The 11,953-nt window shown below is 37.8% G+C and overlaps 1 protein-coding gene across 1 annotated transcript in view; it reads right to left on the minus strand.

Moving 5' to 3' along the window:
* The window catches only part of LOC109034949 (uncharacterized), an 88,794-nt gene extending 82,072 nt beyond the window's left edge, over window positions 1-6,722 (minus strand). Inside the window, exon 1 of the mRNA XM_019048381.2 lies at window positions 6,277-6,722. Within this exon, the coding sequence (XP_018903926.2) occupies window positions 6,277-6,722 (446 nt within the window). The remainder of the gene's footprint in view (window positions 1-6,276) is intronic.
* Between the last annotated feature and the right edge of the window lie 5,231 nt (window positions 6,723-11,953).

Genomic DNA, 11,953 nt, shown 5'->3' on the forward strand with positions numbered 1-11,953 from the left:
GCCCATCAGAAACGGAAAATCAATACCAATTATCGAAGGGAGCTTTACCAGAAACCGTCGCGGGGCATCCGTCAGCATTCAGAACGTTTAATCTAAGGTTAGGGGAGACCGGGGCTATGTTGGCCACGGGGCTATGATAACCATTCTGAGAATTTTGTAGAGGAAAACGTAAATTTGATGTTTTGATTAGAAAAAAGGTTGGCAGAGATGTAGACTAACAATTTAAACTATCAACATCGATGGTGTCCCCCTCTGTTATGCTCTGTGCTGTAACATTCTTGGTTACCTTCGAAAATAGCCCGAAAACGCGATTTTTTTTAATTTTGAATTTTGTTTGCTGTGGCGAGTATTTATTTTGTATCTTATTAATCTTTGTTTCTATAGACCCCTTTCCTTTGATTTTAGTGTATGGATTTATGGCTTTTGACTCCTTGTTTCTTAGTTGGATGACTTTGATTTGAGATAATCTCAATCGGGGCTATGTGGACCATTTTTCTGGGGCTATGTTGACCTACTAAGAAAACATACATTTTACACTTTTTTTTTGCGTAAGGTTTCAAATCCATTTTCTTTGAGTTTAAAACGGTCCTATTTAGTGGAGAAGTAGATCTTCTTATTGTTTTTTAAGTTGCTTTTCACGCCAACTCACTTATTAAATTTGATACTGTTCTATAATTTTTTTTTTTTTTTTTTTTAAATTTTCAGCTCCAAAGGTATTGAGTTTTACAAACATTACGAAAGAAAAGTGTAAGGGCATAATACTAAGCTTTTTTAAGTGCAATTACAATCAACTGAACAAGTTTAACATAGCTTCCTTACAGGTGGCTCACTTAGCCCCGGGGGTGGCCAATATAGCCCCAAGCAGGGGCTATGTTGACCAAAATGGATTTTCTTTTAAAAAAGCATGAAACTCACAAAATTAAAGTATTTTGTACAATGTTTACAGTTGATTTTAATTTTACACTGTATGCTCAAGGATTAGAGCATTAAAGAAATGGCATTCTATTCTTCTGTTTCTTCAGACACAAGTTTTCAAAAAATCTGGTCAACATAGCCCCGGTCTCCCCTACTGCTATTTAGAGCTAATTTCTTGCTTACAACAGTATCTTTGCTATGATAAGCCGAAACAGAATTCCAATTTTTTACAGTTAAGCTTGTTAGCTTATTAGATGATCCAGGATTTATGAAAGTTAAAGAATAAAACTGAATAAACTAAATCCACAAAGAAATTAATTGTCATACCTTGTGCGGGATACAAATGAAAGCACCAGCATGTATAGTAACTTCGACCATGAATTCCTAAAATTGATGCCGAAACCATAAGTCTTCGTATCGGGCGCGGTCATCATCATACAAGTCGCTTGGCTGACAAAAGGGCGTAACTACTTATTGAGATGAGCCCGGAAAAACATTGCATTGTGTGGAGGACAGGGCTCATTGCAGAGTGTAGTTACGCCTTTCTGTAAGGTTTGCAACGATATTATCGTCATTATTCAGCTCTTTCACACGAGCCGATGAAATTATCCCACCAAAATGAATCGATTTGATATACGAGATCGGCATTTCTTCCCGCCGAAGTCTACAATACAATCATAATTTGCATTAAGTACACTGGAAAAAAAACGCATTGGATCTAGAGTCCAGACTCTTAAAAACATCTACAAGAAAAAATACTCTTGATTCAATCGGATTTTTGCTTAAATCAAGAACCAAGCCTCTTAATTTAAGCGGATTTCCTTTTGATTCAAGCAAAAATCTGATTGAATCAAGAGTATTTTTTCTTGTCAATGTTTTCAAGAGTCTGGACTCTAGATCCAATGCGGTTTTTCTCCAGTTTAAACCAGTGTCTCTGGCTCATTCGTGAAAGCACCTATCTGCATGGGGAAAGTACCAGCAAATTTGTTGTTTCTGAAATGAACAAAAAATGGTGGTTCCCTTTTAAACAAAATTTAGTCCGATTCATGCCGATGCGGTGCGGTTTATTGGTTCGTTCGGTGGCACACCAGACATTTTCGGAAAAAAAAGCTTCAATTTCGATCAACTATTTTGAGTTGCATCTAATTACGAGCGAGTTCACTGGCCAGAATTATCTGGTGGCCATCGAACCGCAAAGACAGCGTCCAGTTGCGGAGTTGGAAAATGGCACACATCAAACCTTATGTCAACAAAACGGCCTCCATGACAATACTCCAGGTTCCTCTTATCAAATTACCCCAGTTTGCTCACACAAAAGTACATTATCAGAGATTGAGAAAAGAGTTCGGAGGGTCACTCACCCCAGAGATGGAACCTGCCAAGTTGGGTGGAGTAAGACCGGTTTTGCAGTACCATTGGACGATATGTAAAATTGCCTAAAGGTCGTAATCATTGTCGTTCCTTGAGCATTTCCTTTCCTTAGGAGGTCCCATTTGCGTTGCATTGTGATTAAGGGAGGTTAAATGAAGCCCGTCAAAATTGCATCATGAGGAGAACAATTTTAAAAATACGAAAGGAAAAAAATTAAAGAGTCCTTAACGTAGGTGCGACAATCATCACCTGCCGCACATGAAATCCACCTTGCCATTGTAGACGCTTAGGCGAAAAACCCATTTTTTAAAGTATTGCAGAGATTTGGTTCCAAAACTCAGTAAATACACCCTACTAAATAGCCTCACTAAATAATTTCAGTAAAGTTTTGCGGGGACACGAGCAAATACAACCTAGCTTTCTGCACTTTTAAATCATCTGCATGCAACGTTCAACTTTTGTTTTATCCAAAGTGCTTCATGAAGTCATGAGCTCCTATTCATTTTAGTACTCTACATTCAACTAGGAAGAATCTAATTGCGTTCCCTCTTTAATCTTTTACCTCGAGAGGCCATAATCACACCTTGAATCACATTGGTAGCATCAATGGAAAGGCAACTGATTTTGCAAAATGACTTGTTGGGATTTAATGCAGGATACCCTACTGGTTTTCAAAGGGTTCTGAATCCATACCGACGGACAAAACTAAGCTCTTGATTCTAATTTATTGAGTCTTCTCCAATAATTACCAGAGTGCAATGTGGCAGAGAAACGTCTAATATAAAAGTATAGATCTCAGGAATCGGAAGTCACGCTTTTGGCAAAAAGAAAAGAATATATCTAATTCAAACAGAGTCGTTTTTTCTAATTTCAGAACTGGCAAAAGTAAAACTGAATTTTCGTAAACTTGAGTGCCTCAAAACCGTGTCGATGCACTTGGTTTTTTTCTTTAACAAACCATTCAATTATATCCTAAAGACCTCACACGTTGTTCTCTTGGTGTAAAAGTGATTCTAATTCTAGCCACAGAGACTCATTAGCGGTATCCATAGAAACGAATCCACATCTCGTATATCCTTTCAATTTAAAGGAAACAGACCTTTACCTCTATGAGGTATGCTAGCGTAGGATCGACTGCGTCAACGCGCCTTCAAACGGGAAGAATGCCACACTTGTAAGCTTGGTACATGCAGGACGAACCCTGATTTTGAAGGATACAGTTCACTGCTAACTACTATACTCCTATTTTAAAAATGACTCTCTTTGAAAAGTATGTCTGTCTTTCTTCCTGGTCGATCCGGAAGGAGAAGCAAAGAACATTAATTACGACTTATTGATCAATTAGAGGAAATGCGGAAAACGGCTGTGAGGCTGGGTCCTAGAGCAGTATCAGGCCTCACAAAATACATTTGGGCACTTACCAGCTCGAGAGTTACAGGGCTACAGACACTATTCGGGCAAGGCTGGTACTTAACAGTGATATAATTTGACCTACGTCTCTAGACATGAGCACTAAATAGTTTTTTCTGCAAGCTTAGCACCATTGCAACGTTGCAAAGTTTCATTTCAACTATTACTGATCTACCATAGAACCTTTGCAATGTTTAATTCGTTAGATTTTAAATCCATTAATCTGTATCTTAGTGCTATTTGGATGAACTGAATACAATGATCGACTCGAAATTTAATGCTAATAACTATACCAGAAGTCGGTCTGCACTAGTTCCCAATTACCAATATTTTTGCTGGCGCGCGATTCATACGTTATTGAAAATAACATTCAGTCGCGTTTTCTAACGAAAAAAAACTACATATGAACTAAGCTGTCTCAAAGTAAGGAGGAAGTTGGAAGCATTCACGCGGAAGAGCTTTATCTGCATGAGAAATCCGCTGCAGATAATCTGGTGGATATTCTGGCTCGTCCACAATTATTGAGCTTCAGCAAGATGGTCTGATTAGGATCCTCTCATGAATGGATATCGATTTATTTTTATTACATAGACTTACGGTGGTAATCATGGTCGTTTCTTAAATACCTCATTTCATTAGTGAGAGCTTATTTCGTCGCTTGGCTGACAGAAAGTCGTAAGTACACTTAGAGATCAGCCAAAGGAAAGCATTGAGGTATGTGGACCACAGGGCTCTTCTGTGTTTTCTCTTCATTGGTTTAAACATTTAGTATCGCAAAATCTTCTTAAATAATACTCTTGAGAGGGTACAAAACTCCAAAAACTTTTGTGCTATAAACATGATAAAAATAAAAAAAAAAATTAAAATTTAGCGAAAAATCTGGAACATCATAAACCGAGACCGTAGTCCCGTGGTTGCGCCAGCATCGAGATTTCTGACTTGTATAGCGCAGATCAAACCATCATAACCGTAAAGAATATTTTTCCGTGTATTCTACGGAATTGGGATTTTAATAAAAACTGGGTATAGTGTTTAAATCGATTGGAATAGTGTTTCCGTAAAACCGAAATTCTCAATTCATAAATCCGCCACCGTGGTATTCTCAGATAATTTTCGCGCCGGAAAAGTGGAGGGTAGGCAACATGCAACCGCTTCAAAAATCCCAACGCGACGTCTCGTAGCGCAGCATAAAGAAATTGCAATGAAAGTTCAAGTCTCGAACTGACAATGAGAGGTTATGCATCCCATGACTGGAACTAAAATTTGCGATAACATAACTTTATTGAAATTTGGACGTATTTATGCTAAACGGAACTGTATGCATGGTCACAAAGTGCACCTTCTGTTTCCCTCTGTTTGAGATTTCCAGTTTTCTGGATTTTTACCGCACGTTGGCTAAAACATCATGCATGGTGTTTGCGTTCAATATGGTTCCTTTTAGCAAAAATACGTCCAATTCATCTAGTCGTGCATTACCTCCGGTCAAAATTTCAAAAGCAAGAAAAAATATTCTGAACGTGAGAGTAACCGTTAAATTTTGTCCTTTACATTTTTGCCTATTTTTTTTTTTTTTTATTTTTTTTTTTTTTTTATTTTTTTTTTTTAACATCTTACTAGTTGCCTTAATATTTATGCTAAAAGGATCTATATGCAAAGCGTTTGCATTCAACATAGTTACTTTTGGCATAAATTCACCCAATTCATCTAGTCATGCATTGTCTCCTGTCAAAAATTCAAAAATTTAAAGAGAAGAAAAATATTTAAAGTGTGAGAATAGCCGTTAAATTTTGTCCTCAACGTTGAATGTTATGGAAGAGTAAAACTTGAAAACTCCATTTCTTAGTTCAAATTTGATGCGACTTGTTGCGCTCCTATTAAACTCGATTCATTTGATCGTCACTCACAGTAACCAACCCAAGTAGCATTTTTCAACAGAAAAATCGCGATATTATGAAATTAAGTTGCGATTTTATACGATTTTTTAGCGATAAAATCGCATGGATCCTCAACATCTGAGCGATTATCCTCAACCTTGTCACGATTTTATCTCTAAAAAGCTGCGTTTGATAAAATCGAAATTTCATCACAATTTATCACGATTTTTGTTTGATAATATTGCAATAGAGCACCATGGATAAAATCGCGATTGTATTCAAATTGATGCGATGAAATCGAATTTATTGCAATTTCCTTTCCGGCAATATTGCAATAAATTGACGTCGATAAATTCGTGGTACACTCTTGCAACTTATCGCGATCACTGCTGCATGGGAACGATCCTGAAAAAAAAGTGAAGTTGATTTAACATTTTGGATGTAAAGAAAAGTGCGTACGAGAACTTGCAAAATGCTGAATTAACTGCTGCAGTGGTTACTTTAGCAATGTCAAGATGTAAAAGTAACTGCCGCAGCGGGTAAGTTAGCATTCTGTGAGTTCTCGCACACCTTTTTTACATCCAGAATGTTAAATTAACTTCACTTTTTTTTGGTGCAGGGTTTTTGAAACATCCGTTCGAACAATGCAACAACCTAAAGAGACATACGGTAAGGAAAATCTGAAGGAAGATAAAGTCCAACTTACGGGGATCCTAGAGGACAGGTGGCGAGACCTTTGACGAGCGCCTTTTGCACGGCGACAGAACTGAGTGCTGAGTTGCTGCTCCTTCTGAGTGTCGAAGCCTTTCCGGGCGGCTTTTCTTCCGCGAATCTCCTGGACGTCCTTTCTGCGCACCTTCCACCCTCCTCGCCCCCCGGCATCCGCTCTTGCCCCCATCCGAGCCACCCCCAAAAACCCGGACCCGTTTTGTTCCAGACTTTATGAGCCGTTAGCCGTGAGAAACGAAGCGCCGTTGAGGACATGACGCCAGACGTAGGCGACCGCCACCGCTCACGCACGTGCGCTGACGTCACGGGGTTCATCCCTCGTTCGGCTAGAAGTTCTAGAAGCTCTAGTTCTAGAAGTCGACATGTTGTAAACCGGTTCCATAAGTTGTGCATCAAAGCGCTCTTGGGTTCGGTACGAATCATCGGTGACAAGCCGTCAAAACGTTTTTGGAACTATGATGGTGGAAAAGTTGTGAGTGTCAGAAATTTGATGAAAATCATATTTAAGTGGAAACTACTGAGTCAGGTTGGCAAAATTTCATGTAAAATAAAATCTTGAAATTTCACGTGAAATATTTCATGGAATTTCAGAAATTTATGAAAGATATTGAGAAATACTGGTTCCTTTTTATGCTTTGGAAGTTATAATGAGTTCATGTGTCATTCCAGTACCTTCCTCGGTCAATTTGTCATCGTAAGCGCCTTCATTTTTGATGAATGGCAAACCCGTATACAAAAACTGACAAGATGCATTTTGCATGTTGGAAGGATAAATTTACTTTGATCGTTACCGTCGTGAGCTCTCATTGCAAAAGGACACCATGATGAGGAAAGAACCCAGACATTGAAAGATGATCTAAAATTAAGTAACGGATGTTTCCTGAGAATACTTTTGAACGTCATTAAAAAATGATAAATATTAATGAGGTAGAATCAGAGATATTTTTCTGTGAAATGAAAGCATGAATCAGAATATTTTGATTGCGGGTGTCGCCTGGTGTTAAACCTTCTGGGTATTTAAAAAAAGTTACCCTCCTTTCGAATATTTGTAAAATAAAACATAAATGATCAAAGAGTTTGTCTGTTTTTTTTTTGTTTTTTTTTTACAAAACTGAGATATTACCACTAGATAGCACTTTGTAAATCGCAACCACATAAAAATGTGAGAGAGAAGTAATTCCTCGAATTATTGAACATTGTCAAATGGCGGACTGAGAAAAGTAAATTCAATCGAAAACCTTTACAAAGAATTTTCTAATTTTCCTTCGGTCACACTAAAGAATTAACAGAGCAGAAATCATAATGGGAATTATGATAGTATAATATATAGTATAATATATACATTAAAGTTAGGATCTAAAAATATCAACATTGACTTTTTAAATTTTCAGACTTTCACTGATCTTGAGCTGTAATTTAAGCTTTCGCTCAAAAAAATCGAACGTGCTAAAACAGTTACAATATTATTCAACTCTCTAAAAGTTGGAAAAAGTAAATTTTTGCCTTATGAAACCAACATGCCTCATATGTATGCTGTCAACTTTTTTTTAGAATAATTGTCTTCTTCACCCAGCACTTTCTTCCAACCCCCCATTCCCATCCCCCCTCTACAGAAAACCCTTTACACCTTTCCCCGCTGAGGGCAGCAACCATATGTATCAGTCACATTCTATTCGGCTACTTTTGACTTTTTACCGCTCCTTTCCGGCAGCTTTTTCTACTTACGGCTGTTTCCAGTCATTTCTGTCCATTTCCGTCTCTTTACTGCTAATAACGTCATCAACCCCATTTCATCTATTTAAATTTTTTATTTGTTTGTTCTAGGGTGTGTCGAGCCGTCGCAAAGATTCGGCGATACGGAGGCAAAAATCCAACGCGCCGAAGGAATATTCAAAGGATGCGCACTAAAACTTAAGAATTAACGACGAGGAGGAAGTGGGACGCAGCGCCTCTTAATTCGACTGGACTTCCGTTCGATAAACTAATTACGTTCGATTGGCGATTTTCATCCATTTGAAAACTAAGTGCGCGCGTGTCTGCGGAGCGTCACCACGCGTTTCGGTTCTCGTCAAGGCTTCCGAGGACTTTCCACGTGCCGTCTGTCGAATCGCGCTTTGTCCGAAATGTCACCGGCAATTATTATTATCCAGCTCGGTATCATAATGCTCATGGGACGTTCATAAAGTACGTAACGCTGGATGATCTGTCTTCTGACCTTCACCCACACAACCCCCCTTTTTAGTGCTACGCTCATTCACTGAACTCTTTCGAGAAATTGCGTAACGCTTACTCCGACACCCTTCCCATATTTTCCGGTATTTTAGCTGTTCATGATTGATGAAACCTTGATTTTGCCCGAAATGAAAATTGATTTATAGTTGAGGGTACATGGACGAATTTTTTGTAAACACTTTTACTCAAAAAAAAAAAAAAAGATCACTAGTGAATCAAAACGAATACAATAAAGAAGTGAGAGAGAAAAAAAAGAAATAATAAAACTTGTAAAGAAGAAAGAGAATGAAGAAACATTATCATAAAAACAATAAAAGTATGAGAATATAAAAATTTAAGAAACAATAGGTACACTTAAAAGAAAAAGAACAAAAAGTGACAGAAATGAAAGGAAGGTAAGAAAATGAAAAAGGGGAGGGGAGATCACATCGAACTGGATTTATTAATGTTTGAAATTTACTACACTAAGTTATAGTTTAAGGAAAAAATAATATATCGTTTTGCCTGCTATAATTGGGCTCCAACCAAGTATCCAATTAAACAGCATCTAATGAAAAGTAATCTGCAACGTTGCAAATCGACGTTGCAAAGGTTTCCGACGTTTTCTGTAGATTAAACCATTAAAATCAATAAACGTACTACCCTGGTAAAAATTGGCAGTAGAATCTGTGTTCCAAAATACCATAGACCTACAGCCGGCTGTAAGATTTCCAATAGCTTCTATAGCCGGCTACACAATTTCTTATAGCCTTTTATAGCCGATGGCGACTAAGCAACAGCCAGGCGATAAAGTGTATGCTAAACGTTACTAATTACGGATGCTAGGACTTAGTGAGTTCTTGGAATACTGCTCTCTTTTTGGGCCGTAGTATCTTGATTTATTTTGAGAGGAAAGCTCCGTACTTTTGATGGATGCCTGCCATTACTAATATATTAGAGCGCCTTCAGTTTCGTATGATACTGTGCAATACCTTTGGTGTGAAATAGTTGCTTCAAGCGCCGTGGCAGGCGGGCAGCCAGCGCGAAACACGCATTGGCGCCTACAAACCTAGCAGGGATACTTCACGCGTTGCGCAATGCGTGAAGTATCCCTGTTAGGTTTGTAGGCGCCAGTGCGTCGCCGCTCCGCTTTGTGTTAGGCTCTAATATTTAATCTGGCGGAGTCAGCGTTATTCAACTCATGATTTTGAAATGTTTGCACATCCTGTATGGATTATTCTCATTTTAATTGATGAAAAAAAATATGTATTAAAGGAAAATATAATGTGTGTTTTGTAAATATTAAGGAGGTTCCGTATCAAACTTAATGATTTCCAAAGCACACGAATTTCTACACAATTTCTTATAGCCTTTTATAATCGATGGCGAAAAAGCAACAGCCAGGCGATAAAGTGTAAAGCCCGGCGATAGGAACTATAGCCCGGCTGCATATTTTTTTATCGCTTCGTATAGCCCGGCCGTGATTTCTCACAGCCAGCTATATGATTTTCTGTAGCCTTCTTTAGCTGGCTATAAGAATTCCTATGGTATTTTGAAACGCAGCTCTTATCGCCAATTTTTACCAGGGTAAGTGAAGCTCTGCTCAACAGTATCCTGCGTAACAAGAGCGTATACAGCTCACATTCTAGAACTTTACGCCTCAGCAGTTGAGTATCCCCAATTTAAAATCCTGATTCCTTCGATTTTTTAATCATTGATTACGACCCCGTTGTATCGAAATATCGCGTATTGAGGATTCACTCTCCAGTTGAGTCATTTTGGAATTTATGATACATATTTTTCTTAAAGTTATGCATATTGAATTTACAAGTACTGGACGAGATGAATTTGTGGAGTTTATATTTTTCTCTAATCCGGAGTATATATCTTGGAGTGCGTGATTTTAACTTGCACCAATGGGAGGCATCAAACTTTGGAAATATTTTCAGATGCAGGAATTCAAAAATGAGATTGTGTAACTTGATTTGGACAGAGATCTTCGTTAATGATGAATAATTAGGGTCCGTCAGTTCTTATTCTGCTTCTGACTGTTGGTCATGAAAGTCACCAAAAAATAGTTCTCTCTGGTAATATCATCATTTATCGAGTCATCGCGATCTGATCATTCTCAAATCAGCCGGAGGAGTTTATACCTGTGGACTAATCATATTCTAGCGAAAATTGAAAATACCAAGGTATTCATAACCATCCACATAATCACACCCTCTGGCCATGTTATTTCATAATCTTACTCTCCAAGTTTTCCTGGAATTGCAGATTACATTGATAAGTACATGGTAGTGTTCTCTCGTCTTTAACTTTTCGTAATAATCTTTAAATACTTTCAGCTTGAAAAATCTTTCTAAGACCTTTCATACCACGATGATTGCGAAAAATGATTTGGGCGTGCCAACAAGTTAAGCAAAAAATTCATTTTTTAGATAGAATTTTCATTTATTTTGATAAAATTATTTTATGAATTTGAACCTTTGAACCATGTTTATTTTCAAAAGAGGGAAATACTAAGTATGCACCCCTCCCGAATATTTAATAACACAATTTAGTGTTTCCTTTGCACCGTGACAAAGAACGAGAATTGTGAGAGGCAGAGAGTTTCCAGTGATAATTGTGCGGTAATTTAGTCGAAGCTAGTTGTTTTTACATTCTAATGAAGCAAACAATATTTCAGCAAGCATACAATATTGCAGTTTCAAATATTTGTTTAAGTTTTATTTTTGCCTTTGAATTCCTAATCATTTTCAAGCTGTATACCTTTCTCCCCACAGAAGAACCCAGCGGTAGTGAGAGCGAGGCAGTAATTGTCTGAAGTCAAAACGCCTTCAATCTCGTGCGCATGCAACCCTGACATCCAGAGAGTTCGAATAGTTGCATCCAGGCGTTATAAAGAAATCGGTTGAATTTCCGTCGCATGCGGCTCTATGGTTGTTTCTCTTTCATCATAACTTAATTCTGGCATTGCCTATAGTGCCGATGAAGTAAACCATTACTGATTATTATCGAGACATTGTCAATTTTCTGAGAGGTGCATTATTTGAATGTATTATAACAATACGAGCCTTCGAAATTGCAAAACAAATTAGGTAACGCCGCATGGACTTTTCTGTATAACCTACTTTAATGAGTCGTCCTTTGTTTGGATTTTTTTGGTTTTTGTTTTCTGGAAAATCTAATTTTGACGTTTAAGTGCGAAATTTTCAAAAATGAATCCTAATGAATTGCACGAAATTTGGAACAAAAACCGAGACCATTGATCTTAGAACAAAGTAACATTCGACAGGAAATCTGTAACAACACAAGCCTAAGTACACTCATATGATTTTCTACTTGCTATGGCGTGGCTATGCCACAATAAAATCTGGTAAATATATAAGCCAGTGGCATGGGTGCTTTGCGATATATCGATTGCTCTGCCATTTAAGCCA

The sequence above is a fragment of the Bemisia tabaci genome, chromosome 8 (assembly GCF_918797505.1).
Source record: "Bemisia tabaci chromosome 8, PGI_BMITA_v3".
Lineage (NCBI taxonomy): Eukaryota > Metazoa > Arthropoda > Insecta > Hemiptera > Aleyrodidae > Bemisia > Bemisia tabaci.